The sequence below is a fragment of the Verruconis gallopava genome, assembly GCF_000836295.1.
Source record: "Verruconis gallopava strain CBS 43764 unplaced genomic scaffold supercont1.6, whole genome shotgun sequence".
Taxonomy (NCBI): domain Eukaryota; kingdom Fungi; phylum Ascomycota; class Dothideomycetes; order Venturiales; family Sympoventuriaceae; genus Verruconis; species Verruconis gallopava.
In genome coordinates, this window is record NW_015622142.1 from 576,334 (window position 1) to 597,140 (window position 20,807).

General features: G+C 52.5%; 8 protein-coding genes across 8 annotated transcripts; 2 read left to right on the forward strand and 6 right to left on the reverse strand.

Annotated features, from left to right (window-relative positions):
• Window positions 1-407: 407 nt before the first annotated feature.
• PV09_02500 (uncharacterized protein) lies at window positions 408-893 on the reverse strand (the record flags this gene model as incomplete). The annotated part of the gene is made up of 1 exon (XM_016355553.1): window positions 408-893. The coding sequence occupies one exon, from the start codon at window positions 891-893 to the stop codon at window positions 408-410; it is 486 nt and encodes a 161-aa protein (XP_016216689.1).
• A 173-nt stretch (window positions 894-1,066) lies between these two features.
• PV09_02501 (uncharacterized protein) lies at window positions 1,067-3,341 on the forward strand (the record flags this gene model as incomplete). Its single annotated transcript, XM_016355554.1, has 3 exons — window positions 1,067-2,117; window positions 2,165-2,587; window positions 2,646-3,341. 3 exons carry the CDS (start codon window positions 1,067-1,069, stop codon window positions 3,107-3,109), a joined length of 1,938 nt encoding a protein of 645 aa, XP_016216690.1. The 3' UTR covers window positions 3,110-3,341.
• PV09_02502 (uncharacterized protein) lies at window positions 3,324-4,449 on the reverse strand. The gene is made up of 2 exons (XM_016355555.1): window positions 4,094-4,449; window positions 3,324-4,038 (listed from the first exon to the last, which is right to left on the reverse strand). Exons 1-2 carry the CDS (start codon window positions 4,276-4,278, stop codon window positions 3,570-3,572), a joined length of 654 nt encoding a protein of 217 aa, XP_016216691.1. The 5' UTR covers window positions 4,279-4,449; the 3' UTR covers window positions 3,324-3,569.
• An 873-nt stretch (window positions 4,450-5,322) lies between these two features.
• Window positions 5,323-6,201, reverse strand: PV09_02503 (uncharacterized protein; the record flags this gene model as incomplete). The annotated part of the gene is made up of 2 exons (XM_016355556.1): window positions 5,323-6,136; window positions 6,194-6,201. The coding sequence occupies 2 exons, from the start codon at window positions 6,199-6,201 to the stop codon at window positions 5,323-5,325; spliced, it is 822 nt and encodes a 273-aa protein (XP_016216692.1).
• Window positions 6,202-7,539: 1,338 nt separating this feature from the next.
• Window positions 7,540-9,439, reverse strand: PV09_02504 (uncharacterized protein; the record flags this gene model as incomplete). Its single annotated transcript, XM_016355557.1, has 3 exons — window positions 7,540-7,839; window positions 7,961-9,115; window positions 9,209-9,439. The coding sequence occupies 3 exons, from the start codon at window positions 9,437-9,439 to the stop codon at window positions 7,540-7,542; spliced, it is 1,686 nt and encodes a 561-aa protein (XP_016216693.1).
• A 704-nt stretch (window positions 9,440-10,143) lies between these two features.
• Window positions 10,144-13,653, reverse strand: PV09_02505 (uncharacterized protein). The gene is made up of 2 exons (XM_016355558.1): window positions 12,882-13,653; window positions 10,144-12,825 (listed from the first exon to the last, which is right to left on the reverse strand). Exons 1-2 carry the CDS (start codon window positions 13,164-13,166, stop codon window positions 10,984-10,986), a joined length of 2,127 nt encoding a protein of 708 aa, XP_016216694.1. The 5' UTR covers window positions 13,167-13,653; the 3' UTR covers window positions 10,144-10,983.
• Window positions 13,654-16,109: 2,456 nt separating this feature from the next.
• On the reverse strand, window positions 16,110-17,513 carry PV09_02506 (uncharacterized protein). The gene is made up of 5 exons (XM_016355559.1): window positions 17,330-17,513; window positions 17,228-17,270; window positions 17,131-17,149; window positions 16,919-17,028; window positions 16,110-16,827 (listed from the first exon to the last, which is right to left on the reverse strand). The coding sequence occupies exons 1-5, from the start codon at window positions 17,393-17,395 to the stop codon at window positions 16,328-16,330; spliced, it is 738 nt and encodes a 245-aa protein (XP_016216695.1). The 5' UTR covers window positions 17,396-17,513; the 3' UTR covers window positions 16,110-16,327.
• A 50-nt stretch (window positions 17,514-17,563) lies between these two features.
• Window positions 17,564-19,951, forward strand: PV09_02507 (uncharacterized protein). Its single transcript, XM_016355560.1, has 2 exons — window positions 17,564-17,706; window positions 17,759-19,951. Exons 1-2 carry the CDS (start codon window positions 17,694-17,696, stop codon window positions 19,339-19,341), a joined length of 1,596 nt encoding a protein of 531 aa, XP_016216696.1. The 5' UTR covers window positions 17,564-17,693; the 3' UTR covers window positions 19,342-19,951.
• Window positions 19,952-20,807: the final 856 nt, after the last annotated feature.

The window sequence follows — 20,807 nt, forward strand, 5'->3', positions numbered from 1 at the left end:
GTAAAATTGGTATTAGATTCAATGAGCTCGAGCATCTGATGACATATTTAGAAAATATTTCCAAAAGAAAGTTGCACTTTTGAATGTCCAAAGTGAACGGCCAGACAGAAGAAAAGACTTAAGTTGTCTTACCTACACCTCTGCTACTGGAATACTGCAGTTTATTGTTTGTGATGTCTGCCGAGGAAACGACGTGCTCCGACTGAAAGACGAGAGTTCGCACTCTATAGAATCGGCCTGTGTTGATACAATGATTCTACACGAGCAAAACCTGACCGAAAGCATGCAGGAGCCTGTAATTCCGCAATGTCATGATGCCGTACAACGAGCACGGAAAATCTGCAGTCCTCGGCCCATTTGCATGTTCAAAAATTGAATGTGCTGTCCAAGTGGGCAGCCCTGGTGGCTTACAGATGCACCCCTTCATCCTCGTTCTCGGACTGCTCTATTCTTTCGGAAATGAGACGTCTCAGCTGCTCATCTGTGAGTCTTCCTCTTGACGTAGAGGTGTTGCCTCTCTCCGTCGATTCGCTGGGGTTGCCATTGATTTCTGGGGTCGGGCTGTCCATCCCATTCATAACCACGTTTTCACCTGGTTCAAGCATTCCTTCTTTGTAGTTATCACCTTCTGCCCATCTCATGCCTCTTCTCTCAACCTCTTGCTGCAACATCAATATTCTGTCCTCCATTCTTTGAATTACTTCCAGATTTTCCGTTATAGCCAGCTTGCAATCAGAGTCCTCCGCAAACTCGGCGAGATCATTATTCGAGCGCTTAAGATGATCTATCGAATTCCGAAGCTCTGCGGCTTTGGCGTAGAGGTTGCCCAAAGGAAGATCTTGAATTGCAGCGCGAAAACGAGTCGGACTTATTGGACGCGACTCACTGGACATAGTTCACGGCGACTTGTGGTGCATTCAGCGGCATTCAATAACCTCTGAAAAGAAGGAATTAGAAATTTACAGAGGCAGTACTGTGATCAATGCAAAGCTGTATTTGCTTGTGAGATTTAAGCGAGAATGTGTGACAAAGTCGGAGTGTTTGATCTCCCCGCGCATGTATTGTAATGTGTGGCGCTCTGGGCGCAAGTGGGCTAGCTCATCCGAGCCCTACTGCAGGCTTCGCCGTCCTTTTCTTGCAGCTCATCGACAGATCAAATTCCAATCGATATATCGTGCCGTCGCACAATGCTGAGGTCCATCCACCAGAAATGAACAATGCATGGTCGATAGCAATCAGATTGCCCTGTAAAGGGCCAAGATCTATTGCAGCTTTTCAATGGCCAAGGTCGTTCCTAATCCTTGGAGAACATACCGTCTGCAGTAACGCCATCAGTACATCCATTGCTCGGCAGCAACAGCAATGGCTAAGCAGAAACTTTTCAACCGTACCATCTCGATTTGCGAAGTTTGGCAAAAGAAATGTCAAACCGCGGCGTGAAGAACCCCGACCGTCGCTCGAAAAGAATGCTTCCGCGTCGCTTCCGCCTACATCGAAACCCGCTGAATCTCCTTCTGGCAAGCCGGCCCAAGAAAGAGAGAAGGCACAGGTTCATCTTTCACAAACACAGGTCGCCAGTATTCTTGGTCCAGGCTTAACATTCGATCAGGGCATGGAGTTGTTGCAAGAGCTTCAGTATCGTAGAGTTACGGGTTCACTGTCGGACAAAGGCATTGACTTTCCCGGTAGATCGGAGTTCACGCGTGATCACTGCACTAGGGCATTGGAATGGCTACGAGATACATATCCTGTCGATGAAGAAGCTGCAGCGGCAGAATATGCGGAAGAGTTGGCCGAAGCATTGCGGAAGGAACTTGAGGAGCGGGCAAGGAGCTTGCGTTTGTACAAGAAGGTTGATGCAGAGGCAGAGGAGTCCAAAGAACAAGAAGACATCTACATTGATGAGCATTATGATAAGATACCGCTGCGGGAAGATCAGACCAGGGATATAACTAGCGAAAGCGCTTTGATGGCGCGCAAGGAGTATGTCGAAGCGTCACGCAAGAAGGCCAAGATAGAAGCCGAGAAAGAGGCTGCGGAGAGGGAAGCGCGAGGAGAAAAGCCCCCTGAAGCATACAAAGGACAGGCGCTGGTTCTCGCGAAGCAGACGGCAATCGGTACGTTTTTCTGCTCTCTGTTGTCGTACATGCTAACAATCGACAAGCGGATGCCAGCAAGAAGAAGCACGAGCGTTGGGAGAAACTCAAGCAAGAGGCTGAACTCAAAGAAGAGGATCTATTCGCGGATCGCTCAGCCTTTAGTCGTCTTTGGGCACCTACGCTTCTGGGGCTTACTGTGGTAGGATTATCTTGGGCATATGCAGAGTCTTACGAGCCACCGAAGAGCTCGATGCGTATCTTCCCATCCATATCTCCAGCTGCAGCGACTATCTTCACTCTCGCAGGCATAAATCTCGCTCTTGTGGTGCTCTGGCGTCATCCGAGTGCTTGGAAAATGATGAATCGGAACTTCCTTCTCTCACCTGGACATCCTCACGCATTCAGCATCGTAGGCAGCCTGTTCAGCCATCAGCAATTTTCCCATTGGATGTGGAACATGAGTATGCTCTATGTCATTGGCATTCCTTGTGAGTGGTCCCCGCATGGCCTTTACTAAAATTTTCGTTCTAACCGAATCTTGTACAGTGCACGAGGAAGTCGGTCGCGGCGCCTTCCTCTCCATATATCTATCTTCCGGAGTCCTAGGCTATCTTACCAGCCTAACCTTCAATGTCCTCACAAAATCCTATCTCAGCGCCACCCTGGGCGCTTCTGCGGCTATCTTCGGTCTTGTCGGCGCTTATTTTACCATCTCGGAGACCCGCAAACTCAATCTTCCGAAGTTTATGGGAGGCGAGATCGAATACTCTAGCTGGCTGCCACTCGCGACAATCATTGTGTGGGAGCTAGTACGTTGGAGGATGAACAGGTTTGTCATCGATGGAGTAAATGGTGGTACCGACTATTTGACCCATTTGGGAGGCGTGTCTGCTGGAGCTTTCATTGGATGGGTGTTGAGAAAACGACTTGAAGCCGAGAGAGCGGAAGACGAGTTAGTCCGTCAAACTTCCGGTGAGCTATCGGCAAGTGAGCTGCAAGACATTAGGTGACAGTCATCTCGTGCTGTCCGCTGTACCATTATGTACGATTATCTCACATCACTCGCGTGCGACAGGTAAAATCACCAGGAAATCATCACTTTGATAAACCGCTCTGGTCGTGCGGGTCCGGCGTCTCCTAATTTGCTGTCCTTCACATCTACGTGACAACAACTGCGTCCATAATGTTGACTAGCCAGATCGTTATCGACCGAGCTTATGAGTACCCATGGACGAGTCGTCCAAGTAAGGGATCATTCTATCATGTTTATGATTCAGTTCAAAGCCTCCCTGATTAGGTTCCATATGTTGTTCAATTATTGAAATCGTGCCCCTCTGGCGCTGCTAAGCATATGATACCGGGACATGTTCCCCCACAAGACAAGCCCCTTAACCCATGGCTACGCGTTGAGGCTGGATGACCGCGAGTTGAAGATTCGACCTACCCTACTGTGCTCGCAACTGCCCAAACTTAGTATATGCCACCCGGATGAGGCTTGCCAAATCTGGACTCCGCCTTTCGGTTCAAGGAGTCCACGTACGCGACCCACTGCTTCTCGTGGAAGAGTGCCAGGTCGAGACCTTCCTGCTGTGGGTTGAGCGTGACGGCGTTGATGCTCAAGTAGTCACCGCCTCCCGCCTTTTCTACAAACTCGTCTTTGGGCTTCCACGCCTTGACCTTCACCGTGCTGTCAGACCTGACGTCGGCAGCTTTGATGCCCAGTGCCTCCAGGCTCTTCGCTGGCACCTCGACCTCGGCCTGTTCGGTCGGACCTCGAATCGTAAAGCATCTGACTCCACAGGTCTTGCAGAACCACCAGCTACTTCTTTTCGCGGGAGTCATGTACTTTGTCATCCCGCTGTCGTCTGCATGGGGGTCTAGCGGCGACAGCAGAACGAAATCGTCGCCAGGAGACTTGAGCCTCAGGTGAAAAATACCCCTGCGCGACGATTTAGCCATGTGTCGTCATGTGGCCAAAGGGCATGGTACGGTACATTTTTTGACAGGTATTGCAGTTGCATTTGTACAGCCGTACACCGGACTCCTCGTAGAACTCCGTCGTGCTCACCTCATCTGGGGAGGCAGGAAGCGTGATATACGCAATGTACTTGATCGTACCGCAATGGCATGATCCAACATAAGGCTTGCGCGAGAATCCTGCCTTAGCTGCTGCGGACATGATGATAATGATGTCTCAAGTGAGTCCTTGTGGAAGCAATTTCATTTGGCAAACATTGTTGCGAAGCCTTTCGAGAGATGCAAGCCATATACAGCTTCGCATTGGACAACAGGAAGAACAGCGGCTTGCGCTATGCTAAATCGCATATGATTTGCTAGATCTTGTTCTGAGTCACCAAGGGGATGAATAATACGAAGCCCAGTCTCTTGAGGAGTAAAATGTGGGGACACAATCTCCCACCCCCCGCATTCCATTGCAACTCCAAATAAAATTAAAAAAAAAAAAATAGAAAAAATATTAAAAAACTTTGCGCTTGAAGATTTGTGCTAATGACAATACAAAGCGTTTATAAGTAAGGCTCGACGTCTCACATTTCACGCTTTCGATCTCATGCTTAACATAGGCCTGCTTGAGGAAAGCCATGCGACTTGGAGGAGAACGTTGAGGAGCTACTGTAGCTGGAGCGTGACCTCGAGTTTTCTCACGCCAAGATTAATCCTCAGCATTAGTTCCGAGTACTTCCACGTTATCACGACACCAACATCAACCCTACGTCGCCCAGCTGCTTCCCTACTCCGTCATCACATGGTCTACCTATTTTACCCGACAGGATGGCCCAGAAGGGAGAAATCAGTAGAGCCCCCAATTACACCAATTCAGTTATGTATGCAGTCTTAAAAGTTGAGGCATGTACGGTGCTTGGAGATTTGAGTTTGGCCACCTTGTCTTGTGCCATGACGTTACCAGTATTTCCACCTGTTTGGAGGGTGCTTTTAAACTTGGAATTCACCGTACCAACTCAAAAGTCCAAAGCTCGCAGTGGCAGGATGCGAAATGAGATAACGGATAAATTTTTTTTATTGGGACTCTATGAAAGCTTGACTCTAGACAAGACTATAAATATATACACATTCGTAGCGCGAGGCAGGCTAAGCAAGGTTCAGCCTTGAGGAACTGAACTTCCAAATTTTAATGCTCGTGTGAAACGGAACATGGAAGAACGGGATATGCAAGTGTAGCTTTTCTCATCCGGCAGAAGGTCTCCTAGTCAGTGACCTCGACCACCGAAACCTCGATCTCCTCCGCGCGATTTTCATCTAGTGAGATGTAGCCGCTGTCCTTTCGATCGGACATACGCCTCTTTGCCGCAGCGGCTCCGCGTCTTCGGGCCTCTATGCCAGCGTCTATCACCATCCCCATTGTGACGCCGGTCGCGCTCTTCACCGTGACAGATGCCTTTATCAGCTCCTCCATGCTCGGCATATCAGGCTGGCGCTGCTTCTCGAGTTGCAGGCCGGCGCCTCGCCGACTCTGCTTTGATGCGGGCCTTGACATGTCCCCGATATTCGAGTAGACAACGACCTCTTTTATCGGAGGCTGAGTCAGAAGCATGTTCTTCCAGGAGGCATTGGAGTCAAGGAAGAAGTCTGCTCCAAGCCTGTCAAAGTCCTGCGCGCCTAGCGCCTTGATGAACTTCGGTCTCCATTTGGGATTGCCCTGCAGAAGATACGTTTCAAGATCGGGAAACCTGCTCTTCAGCCACGCGTTGTCGACTGGAATGCTCTCGTCGATCTTGGCGGCGGGCGAGAGATAGAGCTTTTGCCGGAGAGGTAGCGAAGAGCAGATGATGTCCTTCCAGCGTCGGCAGACTCGCTGCGCACGCAACAGCTCTTGCTGGTCAAGATGCACCAGGATGAGTTCTAGCAGCTCGGGCGTCTTAAACACGGTCTTTACCGCACAATCTGAGATTGTCGTTCTCGCGAGCGGTTGCGACGGTTGTGAAGGCGCGTCGGCAGAGGATTTTGAGTCCTTGCGGCTAAATGTGGACGACGTTCGCCAAATTGCGTCCTTCAATCGCCTGCCATTTTTCTTCGTTGGCCATGCGTCCATCCGAACATGCATAAGATCCACTTACCACCGCATCGTGATGAGCTCAGTTGAGCACGTGACTGACAGCGTACTGGATTTCAGGGTCTTGGCTCGACGCTCAGTTTCTCACGGGCTCGGGAGCCTGTTGATAAGCAAAGGCAGACTGATGTCTTTGCACTCGGATCTATTCTCAGATCTGGGCCTCGAGACGGCGCTGCAACGGGATAGCTTGGCTCCGTTTCGGCGACAGGAAGGAGGAGGAATGAGAGTCAAGAGACGGTTGCAGACACGCTCATGCAATATAAGTTGATATTTTCTCATCGCCTGACAGTGCTGATCTGTTTTCCTCCCAAAGCACGTTTGGTCACCTTGACTCAGCCTGCGAAAAAGTCTGGATCTCATGCAGATGTGCGCTTGGTTCCGTTTGGCTACCAAGCCAACCCCAGGCTTCGTGCTCGTGTCAGGAATGATCGGCACTTGCCAGCATGCGTATCCCTTCCTCCTTGGGCCGCCAAATGGCGTACGTAGACGAATTTCCCTGAAAATGTAGTCGCTGGAGTCATCTTCCCTCTGTCTTTGGCACGATGGCTTCATGTTTTTGTTGATCGCGCATGTGTGTCACTTGGCTCGCATGCTGCCAACTCATGTTGTGATTTCCTTTTTTTTTGGCCTTGGTTGCTCTGCTCAACGGTTGCCACGCCATTCAGGTGCATCTGTGCGATACTAACGGCTGTCAGCACACGACATGGCCTTACAAATGACGACTCTCGCTCCCCCTGGGCGCGCGATAAAAGGGCTCTCATGAATTCTTGCGCGGTTGTACGACTCTGTTCCGCACACGCTAGGTGCGCATGTGAGGTGCAATGGTTGCGCAACAACCCGCTGTGCTCCGTGAGTGCCGACTCCCGAAACAGTGGCCATGTGATGCTATCGCGGAGTGTCGCATGCGGCTTGTGAGGGTGTGCCGGCAATGCTAGAAATTCAACCAGCAAGAATTGCTTACTGCTTCTGAAGAAGCTGGAACGAACGGCTTGACCCGTGATGAAATGGATCTGTCTTGGGACAGAACGCAAGATCTCAAATGTCTGCGCCGAGAAAAGCCCTTGCCTTGGTCTGGGGCGCAGCCCTACATCGCTTACCAGGATGTCTCGTCTGACAAGGCTGATACGCTCTCTCTCTCTCTCTCTCTCTTTGTCATGATTCCTAAGAATTCTCGCTGGAAGGGTTCCCTTCCATGGCACAAAGTTTTCATGTACCGGTTTTTTTCTTCGGCTCTGCATATGACTGCGGAAACGACTCCTGCCTTCGCTTGATCAAACCGACTCGTATGTGCGGCTCAAGATTTCAGCGCAACAAACGGCATAGTAGTACACACAGGCTACATCCCAAATTTTACCCCCACCTGCCAATAGCCCGTAGTTTTAGGTGAAGACCATGTTCTGGCTTTATTGTGATGACGCCCGCAGGCACAACATCTTCCTCACGCATGTTCAGCCGCCATTCGAACGCCCATGTAAAGGCCGCAACCAAGCAGCGAAGCTCTGCTTTCGCAAACCCTTGTCCGATGCAAGAGCGAGGACCGTGCAAGAACGTGAGTAAGCTGTAGTTGCTGTCGGCTCCTCCAGTGTTGTTGGGCCTGCCCGTATCCGCGTCGATCCACCTCTCGGGCCTGAACACACAGGCATCTTCCCCCTACAACAATATTTTCTTAGCATGGTCTGTCAAAACAAACAAACAAACAAGAGCACATCTGTACAGCGCGTCAGCAAGGGTGGGGAGCTCCTGAAGCAGACTTGGGAGTGGAGTCATACACCCATAATTCTCTGGATCGATTGACAGCCCACGGCGCAATCATTATCTCCGTTCCCTTAGGAATGAAGGAGCCTAAAAGACGCGTATCTCGTTTAGCAATCCGCATGGTGATGGGAACGGTTGGGTACAGCCGGAGCGTCTCGTTGCAGACACCGTTCAAGAGCGGGAGTCTCTCGAGAACGGTGGCAAGGTCAAACGAAGGGTCCGACAAGACGTGAGGCGGAAGATTCTCTTTGATCTCGTCGCGGAGCTTCTCCTGGTAGTCGAGATGCTTGGCAAGCAGAAAGCACGTCCACGTCAGGGCGCTCGATGTCGTCTCGTGGCCCGCAGCTAGGAAGGTTAGCAGCTGGTCGACGAGTTCGGCATCGGAGAAGTCGTTCGTCTTGATCAAAAGGCTCAAAATGTCGAAGTGGTCGTCTCCTTTCAACTTGATCGCCTCGCGGCGCTCCCGCACGTTCTCCACGCATATCTGACCCAGACCCGTGGTGCAACGCTCGAAGACCTCGTTCATCCTCCAGGGAAGCAGCTTCACCAGGCCCGGAGACAAGAAAGCCGACAGAAGGAAGTACATCAGCTTTTCCTTGGTGGGCTCAAGCAACTCGTCGTAGTTGCGCACCAGAGGGTCGTCCGAGTTTCTGAGCACGTTCAGCTCTTTCCCCATCCCCGCAATGCCAATGATGTCGAGCGTGACCTTGCTCGCCCACGAGTTGATCTCCGTCGTGCCGGCGACGACGTCGTTGCCGTAGCCGTCATCCCGCTGCGGCTGCTCCGCCAACTCGGCGGTGATCGCGGCCGTCAGAGCGACGGCCTTGCGGAACATCATCGGGTACAGGTCCTTTATGTGCCGGAAAGAAAACGCCGGCATGGCTCGCTTGCGCTGGAACCTGTGCACGTCGCCTTCGACAAGGATGAGCCCGTCGCCGAGCACTTTCCGCAAAAAGTTTGCAATCTTCTTCGGCTTGACGAAGTCGTACGCGTTCGTGACGAGCAGGTCAGACAGCGCCTTGGGCTTCGTGACCAAGAGCCTGCTCCTGTGAAACGGGCTCCGCAGCAGCAGGAGGCCGTCGTTCTCGCTTTGCTCGGACCAGTCCAGCAGGTGCTGGCCCGGAGGTCGTCTCGTCGCGCCCCTCAGATACGCCCATTGCGACCCTCGATCCTGGACCGTCGTGAGTTAGAGATGGACATCGCAATCTAAACCCCCCCCCTCTCTCTCTCTCTCTGTTCCGCTGCTTCTGCTGCAAGAACGTACCTTGACGGTCGGGAAGTGCCTTAAAGGAGATACAAAGTACGGATACACGAGCCCCCAGAAGACGCAGTACAGCGCAAAGTTGGCCGCCAGAGCCCTAAGCAGCGCCCATGCGAGCGGGCCGTCCTGCGGTACGTAGCTGGGTAACCACCTGACCACAAGGAGGGACTCCGCAACGCTTGCAAAGACCAAGCTCTGGAGGCTGACCACCCTTTCGAAAACTTTACTAGCCATGTATTATTTTTATTTTTGGGTCCCTATTTTTTATTTATTTATTATTATTCGCCCAAACAGGAAAGAAAAATGGAAAAGATAGAGTAGGAAAGAAAAAAACCGTTTTCTTCTTTTCGTCGCCTGTTCGGCAAAGGTTTCTTTCAAAGCGGGAAAGTTCTCCGTGCCCTTTTCCTTGCAATGTCAAGGATCGCAGTTCGAGGGTCCCAGATGCCTCTCTCTTTTTTTTTTTTTTATAGGAGAGGGGGGGGTTTTTTTTTTCTTCCTCATCTTTTTTTCTTTTCTTAAATCTGCCAGACGAAGCATGTGCTCCTTGCTGGACATGCCTAGGCTTGAGCCTCGGCTGGCGATCTCGAAACGCGGAACCATCAGACCGCTAAAACCGGCGAGGGGATGCCAGCTAGTGCGCACCTGGAGCCTTCGATCGATCGCTGAACGTTGCATGTGTATTCATGACAAGAGTATAACACTACAGTTGATGCTGAAGGCAAAGAAAAGACACTTTGACATCTTACACCGGCTTGAGCTCGGCTTAGAATGGAGCATGTACAGGCTCGCACCATGTTCGGAATCTTCATCACGAAACACAGGATCGCCCCATATCTTGGCTACGTTCCAGTTTCGTACGTTAGACTGAAATGGCGATAGTCGAGCTCATAAAGGTCTCAGTACACTCATGATTTGGGAGGAAGTGAGCACCTATGTAATTAAGCTGTGCATAACTCAGCACGGGTTGTATTAGGAGCATGAACTCTAAGTATCATTTTTGTTTAGCGGCACTCTTCTGCCCTGAGTTACACAAAGAATACAACTTATAATCCCAAATGCACTCACACTAATTCAGAGGCCAAGATCCAAACAAGACAGTACCCAAATGACCACGTAAGTAACATTAAAAGGATAAGACAACGAATTGATCCAAAGAATGACAAAGAAAAACAAGAAAGAATGGCTGCAGTGTTCAAAGGATAATTTTCTGTAGAAAGGTCATCATGAAATTCAAATAAAAAAAAAAGATCACAAAATTGTATCCCTTTCAGGTAGAGTACAGATAAAATTTCGTAAGGAGAGCCTCCCATCTGCGTCGCTGCATTTTTGTAAGATTTCCAAGCCTGAATTGCGTTGCCATCATGAGGGCTGCAAGTGGCCCTCTCCCAAAATTGCCCAGTTTATAAAAAAATAAATAAATAAATAAAAAAGTCATTAGAGTGGCAAGAGGAAAATAAAGGTTGGATTAGGGATTAGTGAACCTGCAACCACTGTGTCATGTAGCGCAGGGTCGATTGCCGCAGAACAAGGGGAAAGAAACGACCCATTATCCAAGTTTAAAACGCCGACGCTGAAAGATGCTCATGAGAGGATTTTCGTTGGACACCGTGGGTTGAAAATGTCGACCAGACGACTGAACTCGCAAGTGCCAATCGAATAAAGATACAGCCAGCATATAGATGGAAAAGGTTCCGGGGTATCGTCAATATGTTAAGAGTGGTACGTGCACATTTGTGTTGCGAATCAATGTGCGACTTTCAGTGGTCGCGAGATGTCCCTCATTTTGGTCGCACGGTGTTCTGGAAGTCCTCTGGCGTCTGGTTGTGAAAATGGACAGGTAGTTTCGAGTCGTTCATGTTCATATGTGGAGGTGCCATGAATTGGAAGAACGTGTCACCCGTTGGCAGGCCCTGCGGCATTACGAATGCATTCGAGTCACCTTTGAAAGCCTCAGCAAGGTGAGGGTTGTATGGAGGCTGTGTTCCTTGCCCCGATTGTAGCAGCAGTGGAGCCTGGAGCTGTCCGTTCAGCTCCTGGTTAGTATGGCCCGGTAATGAGGGTCTTCGAACGTGACCAAGCCCGCTGTGCCCGTTGATCATGCGAGGAGCCATGTTCGGCGGAGTGAAGCCGAAATGTTGCTGGCTCGCAGGCGCAGACTGAGGAGGGGTGTTGAAAAGTGACGCTTCATGCCGAGCCATAAGGTTGGCTCGGTACTGCTCCATTTGCTGCATGTCGAGCTTCGCCATGGGAGACGAGGTATCAAGATAGATAGGGTCTTCGCAGCCAAAGCCGCCAGGCGAGCCATTTGGAAAGCCAAAGCCAGGCGCCTGTCCAATGGGAAATCTTGTGAGCTCGTTTGGTGTGATTGGGGTTGGTGGGGCGAGGCTATTTGGCATTGTGGTGGCGGTCAGTGGGCCGCTGGAGTTGATTGTGGAAACCGAGTAATTGGAGGCATGTCGAGCGAATTTGGGCGAAGCTATGGCAGCTGCATCAAAGTTTGCGTGCATTGGCGATTTTTGTGGACCGGAAGGTTTCGTGATCCGACCATTGTTCACCCCTACGCCGTGCGATCTGATGCGACGCAGCTGGTCCTGATTGTTAGGATTCGCACCCGGGGACCCAGGTACGCCAGCGGTGTAAGAGGTGCTGCGGAGCGCTGTGGACATCAAATTCGCAGGCCTCGGCTTCTGCCGTCGAGCAGCAAGGCCGGAGATCTCAGAAGGTGCCTTGAAGCTGGATTCGCTGTCGGAAGATGGCTGATCGATGCCGACCTTGTTCATGGACTCAGTCAAGCCGGACGACTCGTGGCGCTCGACAGAATCGACAGACGCTGGAGATTGCTCGTTGACGGCAAGCACCGGGGCAGAAGCATTTTGCTGTTCGTAGAACTCTTGTCCTGGAGCAGCCGAGGACCAAGTCGTGGTTGAATCGGCCGGAGTTGGATGGCCGGTGGCGGCCGAAAGTTCAACAACCTCCTGGGGACTATCCACAATCAAATGTGGCTTTTCATCCTCAGTTTGGCTTTGATGAACGTATGGCGATGTCAACGAAGACACCGCGTTGGGACTCGCACTCTCAGCAGGTGGTGTCGGCACGACGTTGGCAGGAATCGTGTCCATGGTCACGGGAACTGCACTGACAGCACCAGCCTGTTGCATGAAGAGGTCGTAGTTGCCTGGCATGGCCATGAAGTCTTGTGAAAATGAAGGTCCGAAGTTGACATCCTGCAAAAACATTGGCTGGCCGTTCATGTCAGGCGTGAACGGCTGTGCCTCGAAGGCCATGCCGTGGGGCGCGGAAGTCATAAGGGGCGCCTGCATAGAGAACTCCGGAGCGGTAGCGAAATTGCCTTCGGGAGCTGAGATTGCGTTCTGCATTGCGTCTGTGGTCACTGCGGCGATGACTGGCTGTGGTGGTGCAGATGATTCGGCAGCCGGCTCGGTGTTGGACGGCACGACAGGTAGTGGACCGTAATGATAAGGCAGTTGCTGAGCAAGTTGGGGAGGATGCGCGAAGTACTGCTGAGACTGCTGGCCGAACGTGGCCTGGAAGAGCTGAAGAGCATTCAGTTGCTTCTTAGCGTCCTGCTTGACTTTGGCTCGTCTGTTCTGAAACCAATTCTACGGATATAGGTTAGCCCTCTCTCGAGCTCTGCGATCAGGGGACGCGCTCGTACATTGATCTTGTCGAGAGGAACGCCGAGGGCGTCAGCAAATCCCTTTTTAACCGATGTGCTCGGCTTTGGCTGGGCCTGAAAGTGTCGCTCGAGGATTTCGTGCTGGTCCTTTGTCAGGCGCGGTTTCACGTCAGCGCAGACCTGTACAACGGTGGTCGTGGGTCGAGGCCCCGCCGGCTGCGAGATGGGTCTGCCGTTCATACTGAAGCCTCCTGCTGATTGCGCGCGATGGTCAAGATCTGTAGCGTGAGTAGTCCACGGTAGTATGGTGCCCGAAGCAGACATCGGAACCGCAGTTTCGCCGGGCAAAGAACTCCTTGGGCAGGCTGCGACAGCGTTCCAGCCCAGGCGAGGTGGATCACGGACGGAACCGATGGAGACAGGCAAGAGGAGTCGCAGTCGAAGGCAGGCAGATGAGAAGGCTCGATGCGCGTCGGGGTCGTGGGTCCGCTGGGTCCGGTGTGCAGCGCTGCAGCGATGTGGAGGGCAAGCGAGTGTTGGAAACGAGGCGTAGCGAAAGACGGCGAGGGTCAAGCGAAGGTCATTGAAGAGGGTTGTAAAAACACATCAAAGCGAAGGTGAAGAACGCGTCTCGAAAGCAGTAGCGAGTGACTGACGAGACGGCGAGAAAGGGAGGACGGAGGAGACGGTGGTGTGGTGAGCCAGGTGAGCCAGGCAGTGTGGGACGGGGAGGAGTGGAAGAGTGCCAGAGGGTCAGCCGGTGGGCTGGGCGGGAAGTAAAAAGTCACGCCGGCAACGAGCTGACGGACGCACGCACAGCACCAGCTCCAGCTCCGGCTCCAGCAGCGGCACCAGCCAGCAAGTCAGGCTGGGCCGTCTGCCGCTGCGTCTCGCGCCGTCCACGGCCGCTGCTGCTGCCAGCACCAGCACCAGCACTGCTGCTCGCCCACCCAGCGCATCCGGGCGGACGGTGTGGCTCGAGCGGAGAGGGCGAACAAGCCCACAGGGGCGATCAGCGACGCGCATGGCCGGCGAGGGCTTGTCTCGTCCACCTCGCGCGACTCCGTGCTCGCCCACCCGTTCCCTGCCCCGGCAGCGCTCCCATGTCGCGGCGCCCGATTGGGGCACGTCCAGCTCCAAGCCTCGCTGGCGGCGACCGCTGCGTGGGAGCAAAACGCAGCGTCGTCGTGCGTCCTGGTCGCTATTTTTAGCGGCGTGCACAAGAGCTTGGCGTTGCCCGCACAGTGCCGCCGCTCCTCTCTCGCCGGCGACGCGCGCTTTGGACGGTGTCGCGCTTCCGATCGCTGCGTGCCCGCCAGCAGGCTCGAGGAGCGACCCGTCGCGAATCATCTCGTCGACGCCATTGGCATGTCGAATCTAGGCTTGACAGCGCGGGCCCGGATGAGGCTTGAGGAAAGGAGACCAGCGTCAGCGCGGCCCATTGGCTGCTTGGCAAGCCGTCCGTCCGGGGCAACGCAGCGGCTTGCCTCAACTCGGTCTGGATCGTCTCCCCGGCGTCATGAGCGCGTGTCCGACTTGTTCGCCTCCTGCTGCTGCTCAGCTGCTGTGCCCTCGCCGGGCCTGGGCGCGGAAGAACGACGGCTGCCCGGTGCTCGGAGGAAAATCTCCATGGCGGCACGACCGCGACGGCACTGGCGCCAACAGGCTGCCAGCTAGTGGGCGCGCGGCCGACGGGCGGATAGGGTTTGACGCTGATGGTGGTGTGCCGTCATCGCCGCCCTTGCGGCTGTTGTGCTGCTGGCTCGGCGTGGAACGTCGCGACTGTGCGCCGAAGGGCTCCAGGGGCCGTCGCCCCAGCGCGTAAGGACGGCGCACGACACAACGCAGCCAAGCGGAGCACGCTGTTTGGCCGTCGCGGCCGGGCGGAGGATGGCGATTGCGTAGCGGTGCACGACGGCGCTGGTGCACCGCCTCGTCCTCTCAGGAATCTGCAGAGGCACGTCAAAGCCGATCACGTTCTGCGCTGTCGTGCACGCCCACAGGGCAGCCCAAATCGAAACGAAACGGAACGAAACGACACGACACGACGCCAGCGGCACGTCCACCTCCCTCGCGTTCCGCACAGCGCCCGCACAGCGGCCGTCCCTTGGCCCCAGGGCCTTGCTTTTTTTTTCCTTTAAATTTGCAGGGCGATCCTTTTTGCTGTCGAGGTTCGGGCGAAGACGACTAGTCCCAAGTCGTGCTTGCTCTATGCAGGGGACGTTCACCTGCAAAAGTCTTTCGTCACCCTCGCCCAGCGCAACTCACCTGCACGCTCACGGCTTATCCCCGCCCCCCTTCTCTCCAGCCCAGAAACTCGTGCCTTGCAGACGTGCTAGCCCCCACCGTCGTTTCAGGCATTGTACGGAGCACGCTTGCTGAGTCGGCAGCGTGTTTGTGAGTCGGCTTGGTCTGCACGACAAGACTTTGCTGGAAGGCCTCATTCTTCATCCGAGCTCTCCTTGCCCACATCCGCCGTCCCCGGAACGTGACGCCCGGACCCCTTTCCACCGCGCGGGATGCGCCTGAAGATCGACGCATTTCGCCATCAAAACGAATGCATTTGCAATTTGCGATTTCTGCTCGGCAGGGTGCCCGAGAAACCACGATCGAATCGCACTGCATCGCCCGTCGCTGGCGTTTCTCCACAGCGCAACTCCGGCACCTTGTACATGGGTGCTCTGGGAGATGGCGTGCGAGTAGCGCTTTTGGGTGTACCTGCCAAGAACCGTCTCTCCTGTGATTCTGAATGTCGTCGTTGCGTGCTGCCATTCGCCCCTCTGTCGTCGGAAAGGTGGATGCACCCGTCGTCCAGAAATACGCGCCAATGACTCCTCAGAAACCCATCCCGTTCGCCAACCATGCTCAACGCCTTCGAACGCGCTTCCAAACTTAGATTTTGGTGCCTCTGTTGCTCGTTGCTTGCTCGCTTGTTCGCCTCCAGCACTTGCACAGCAGTCAGCGGACCATCTCCGCTCACTTCGCAATGCCGGCTATCTCTCCACCATGTCGCTCATTTCGGCGCGACTGGGCGAATGCTGATCATTTCTGTCCACGACTCGGAAGCAGCCTTGGATCACAGGGTGCTGGAGATGGACGAGCCTGGCTTGGTGCCACTTCACGTAACTGCCAGCTCGGCCCAAGCGTCTACCTAGCAAATTACCTTCCACTAACCGTTTTTTTCTTTTGACTTCACGTCTGGCCCTATCTTGCCAACACGATTTGGACATTGTCGCCTGCGCTACCGGGAGCGTAACGATAATCGCGCGGGCATGAAACAATGAATTGGTTAATCTAAACGAGTCTACATCAGGATATTTCTCCAGCGGCCCTCAACGCGATGCAACGCTTCTAGAAACCCCAAGAGTGCTAGACTACACCTCCCGCGTGATGCAAACACAACCCCCAGTGTCTATTGTTCGTCTGTTCCTTTCCTAGCTAGGTACCACATCGCACCCCGTGCGCCGAATAATTCTCCTACCAACTCACACCAACGCGTCGAAGATCTCTAGACTCACCTGGCCAGTCTTCTTGTCGACGCTTTTTAGACTGACGCTTGTCATGTCTCGCACGATCCAATCCGCTCCAGCGTCTCTCAGCTGCTGGACGGCGTGAGTCGTAGCTAATCCCACCACTTTGAACCCGGCGGCCTTGCCAGCGCGTACTCCTGCCGGCGCATCTTCAAATACCACAGTGTTTGCCGTGGGCTTTCCCTCGACTGGCAGGCCCAGCCTCCGATATCCAAGAAGATATCCTTCGGGGTCTGGCTTCCCATTCTTGACATCCTCTGCGGTGACGAGATTCTCAGGATGTGCAAGCTTCATGATGTCTAACCACCCGGTGACAAGTGGACGGGTACCACTCGTGACAATTGTCCATTTTGCGCCGGCTTTTTGCAGGTCATCCAAGAGCGCTCGTGAACCAGGAATCTCTACGGCATCCTGACCATACTTTACGGGAATCTGACCTTCCATCTGTGAGACGTCTAGGAGACGCTTATAAGCACGTGGAACTAGGGGGGGAATGGTAGGTGTGTACCTGGTACTGGTACTTACACCCGATGGGTGCGTGCTTACATTCCATGTTTGCCTTTGATGAATCGTATTCCCGTAGAACGTCAATGGAACGTCGGCCATGACTCGTGGCCAAAATGACAGCAGGATCTACGCCAATCTCTCTACCAATTCTTGTCTCACGTTAGTTTCTTGGTTTTGAGAAATACAAGTGCTCTTGTCAGCTGACTGGAGACTTTCGGGCAAAGCGGGAACAATCTTGAGATACGGCTTACTCTTCCCAATGCTTAACGACTGCGAATCCGAAAAAAAAAACTCCGCATTAGCTATCGCCACGACAAAATATCGCGGTGGCTACGGGGGAAATCATACTTGCGGCAGTTGAATCTATTATTGTTCCGTCCATGTCAAAAAGCTGTACAGAAAGCTGTTAGAATGAGTGCTGGTTAAATCAGCCATACGCGGTACACCTACCAGCCCCTCAAAAGAATGCACCTCCGGAGGCGCAGTGAAGGCTAGACTCTCCTCTGAGTGAGGCATGATTGGATGAACTTGAAACCTTGAGCGACTGCGTAGCAAAATTCAGTGAATGACAGAGTCAAAGGATTCTTTTCCCTTGTTATTGTCGTGACGGCAAATTGAGGAAATTTTGGCAATGGATGACAAAAAGGTTACGCTGCACTGCTGGATTACTGAATTCGGTATCGCATCCGCCAACAACCAAAACCAGATTAGTGCAAAAGAACTATCAGGGTCCAGTGAAATCTTGGCAAGAAAGTTCTCACGAAAATTATTGATGGTGATGGAGAAGTGAAGACAACGCTGCACAACATCCGCAATGAAGGTCGGCAGTATGTGCAGAACTTTGCTCCTGGCTGTTTGGACTGTACTGACTCATTTTAGAGCCAAAATCTAAGCGCCAGCCCGTGCGACTAAGGCACAAGATCGAGAAAGCAAGCGCTGCGAAACACCGCAAGAATCGCAAACTTGCTAAGAAAGATCCCACATGGCGAACGAGGTTGAAGAAGGACCCTGGTATTCCCAATCTTTTCCCCTACAAAGAAAAGCTTTTACAAGAAATTGAGGAGAAGAAGAGGTTGAAGGAAGAGGAAGCGCGAAGAAAGAGAGAGGAGCTAAAGGCTCTCAAGACGAATGGCGATCCTGTCGATGCAGATGTCGATGGTGAGGACCTTGACGTGGATGGGGAAGATGCTGAGGAGCTGTATGACGGCGAAAGCGCCAGTGACGACGAGGGAGACATGGACATGGTGGACGACAGCAAGAATCCAATGGCTGCGTTGCTGGCATCTGCAAAAGCAAGAGCTGTCGAATATGATCAAGCTGGGGCATCCCTAGACGCCATGGACGAAGACGATGAGGACGATTTCGGCGGCTTCGAAGACGAAGTAACATACACGACGACGTCAGCTGCCAAGGGCGACTCATCGAGAAAAGCCTTTGACAGAATCTTCAAGCAAGTCATCGAGTCGGCCGACGTCATACTGTACGTCTTGGATGCGAGAGATCCGGAAGGAACACGCTCAAGGGAGGTAGAGCGGCAGATTTTGGCTGCAGATGGTGGCAACAAACGTTTGATTCTTATCCTGAACAAGATTGATTTGGTGCCGCCAAATGTTCTCAAAGGTTGGCTCACGCATCTGCGAAAATATTTTCCTACTCTGCCACTTCGAGCGTCGATGCCCGCTCCAAATGCACGGACTTTTGACCACAAGCAACTAAGTGTGAAAGGCACCTCGGAAGCTTTGTTCAAGGCTCTCAAAACCTACGCTCAGTCCAAATCGCTCAAGCGATCCATATCGGTCGGCATCATTGGCTACCCGAATGTCGGCAAGTCGTCCGTCATCAACGCCCTTACGTCACGAATGGGCAAAGGAGCCGCTGCCCCGGTAGGAGCAGAAGCAGGCGTGACCACAAGTTTGAGGGAAGTCAAGCTTGACAACAAGCTGAAGCTCCTTGATTCTCCAGGAATTGTCTTCCCAACCGCAACTGGGAATAAGATGACGAAGTCAGAAGAACATGCACGCCTGATTCTTCTTAATGCCGTGCCACCAAAGGATATTGAAGATCCTGTACCGGCGGTGACACTGCTTCTGAAGCGAATGTCAGCCTCGCAGGAGATGATGGACAAACTTCTCAACGTCTATGATCTTCCACCGCTCATGTCAACTGGAGGTGACATTACGACAGACTTCCTCGTCCAGGTTGCCAGGAAGCGAGGTAGGCTGGGTAGGGGAGGCATACCAAACCTACATAGCGCTGCACAGTGTGTCATCACGGACTGGAGAGATGGTAGGATCCAAGGGTGGGCTGATCCGCCTGTACGACAAGTCGTGACCGAAGATGTGGATATGAATATGGACGGAGTGGATCATGTCAAGATTGTGAAAGAGTGGGCCGAAGAATTCAAGCTGGAGGGGCTATGGGGAGGAGCTGAAAATGGCGTGGATGTTTCTATGGAGTCATGAGACCAAAGATAGCTCATTGATTCAGATGACTTTTTTTCAGCCCTTCTCAAAAAAAAATCCAAATGAGCGGTGTAAAAGGAGGGCAAATCCTCCGGGTGCACGGTCTAGTCATCCATCACAGCGAGACGCACTTTTCAGGGCATTACCCGAATGACGAGAGATCTTCAGCCTCGTTCCACAGCAGGTTGCTGATTATCGACGGACGCAGGACGACGAGTGTCTCCGTCGCAAGGCGTAGAATATGCGAGGGTTAATACTCTTTCTCGGAAGTCACCAAATGACGCGGGATTTTCCATTGTCAAGCCGCTCGAGCAGGGTCACGAAGTTCAGCACAATTTCAACACAGAATCGTAGGAACGGAAAATGGCGAATGCAATACGAACATTTCTGAAGCGCCTTCGCAGTTTAGAAACGCATGCATGGCTTTTTTTTTGGGTCAACGAAGAGTTCGGAGTTTGTTGCGTAGACGTTTCTGGGATGTTACCGAAACCCCTAAACACTTTTGGTTGTAGACTTCAACCAACAGAGTTTTAATTTTTATTTTTATTTATTTTTTTTATTTCGTTTTATTGGAAGAAAGAAGTTCATCAGATTAGTGCTGATGCTATCAACCCATCGCTTGCGCCTCCCTCTCATCTCCTTCGGTATATTTCGAAACTCTCAACACATCAAACACGGAATCAAGATCATGATGACCACCATCATGAGGGTGGGTGAGAAATGTCCGTACAGAAATCCACTTGGAAGATACCTGGAACCATGACTATTCGATCGATTTAACTGGACAGCCAAATGGATTTTTTTCTAGTCTGCCTTTCATCGGTTTAAATGTTTACCATTTGCTTGAACTTCTCCGAGTAGATGCTCCCGACGGCTTCGCGTATGTGTCAGCAACTCGAGGCATCTCCTTCGCCGCTCAAATATCGCACTGACTACTCACGAATGAACTTGCATATTGGACTATGTATTCTCTCCAGTACAAGCCAAAGATATTTGCGTGGCCCGCCTCCATCGTATTGTTGTCCAAATTCGTTGCGTGACAATGATATTGGTAGTTTGAAGAAGTTTGAAAGCAGTCCTGGAGTTTTTAAACCGCTATCATGTCTTCCGCAGGACCAAACGGCTGCTATTCCAGACTGAATAGAGACCTTCCAGATCTTGTGGTGCTTTGCAGGATAGATGCCCTACACACACGCGTCTAAGAGTGAAGGATCTTACTGTTGGCATCATGAATTCGGCATGAGGATCTAGGGCAGAGGACTTGGTGAAGGTGAAACATTGACGGGCCAAGCTTCAAGAAGAGATTGGCGAATTCATAAGTGGCGCATCGTTTACATGAGTTTTTGCTACGTTGGCCTCATGAGACTAGCGACAGGATAGCGGTGATCGGTAGTTCAGGTTTCCTTTTCCAGCTCCATCCTACATCGGCACGCCATTCAAAACAATCCTCAACAGCATTGAGTCTT

Bases quoted from the DNA above. Each gene is read 5' to 3' on its own strand.
- PV09_02502 (XM_016355555.1), bottom strand. From the start codon at position 4,278: ATGTCCGCAGCAGCTAAGGCAGGATTCTCGCGCAAGCCTTATGTTGGA. The intron at 4,039-4,093 runs GTACCGTACCAT...ATCGTCGCGCAG, and splicing joins TGCAATACCTGTCAAAAAAT to GGGTATTTTTCACCTGAGGC.
- PV09_02506 (XM_016355559.1), bottom strand. From the start codon at position 17,395: ATGCCTCACTCAGAGGAGAGTCTAGCCTTCACTGCGCCTCCGGAGGTG. The intron at 17,271-17,329 runs GTAGGTGTACCG...CTTTCTGTACAG, and splicing joins TGCATTCTTTTGAGGGGCTG to CTTTTTGACATGGACGGAAC. The intron at 16,828-16,918 runs GTAAGCACGCAC...AGCGTCTCCTAG, and splicing joins ATCAAAGGCAAACATGGAAT to ACGTCTCACAGATGGAAGGT.
- PV09_02505 (XM_016355558.1), bottom strand. From the start codon at position 13,166: ATGTCTGCTTCGGGCACCATACTACCGTGGACTACTCACGCTACAGAT. The intron at 12,826-12,881 runs GTACGAGCGCGT...CTATATCCGTAG, and splicing joins TTCCTCTCGACAAGATCAAT to AATTGGTTTCAGAACAGACG.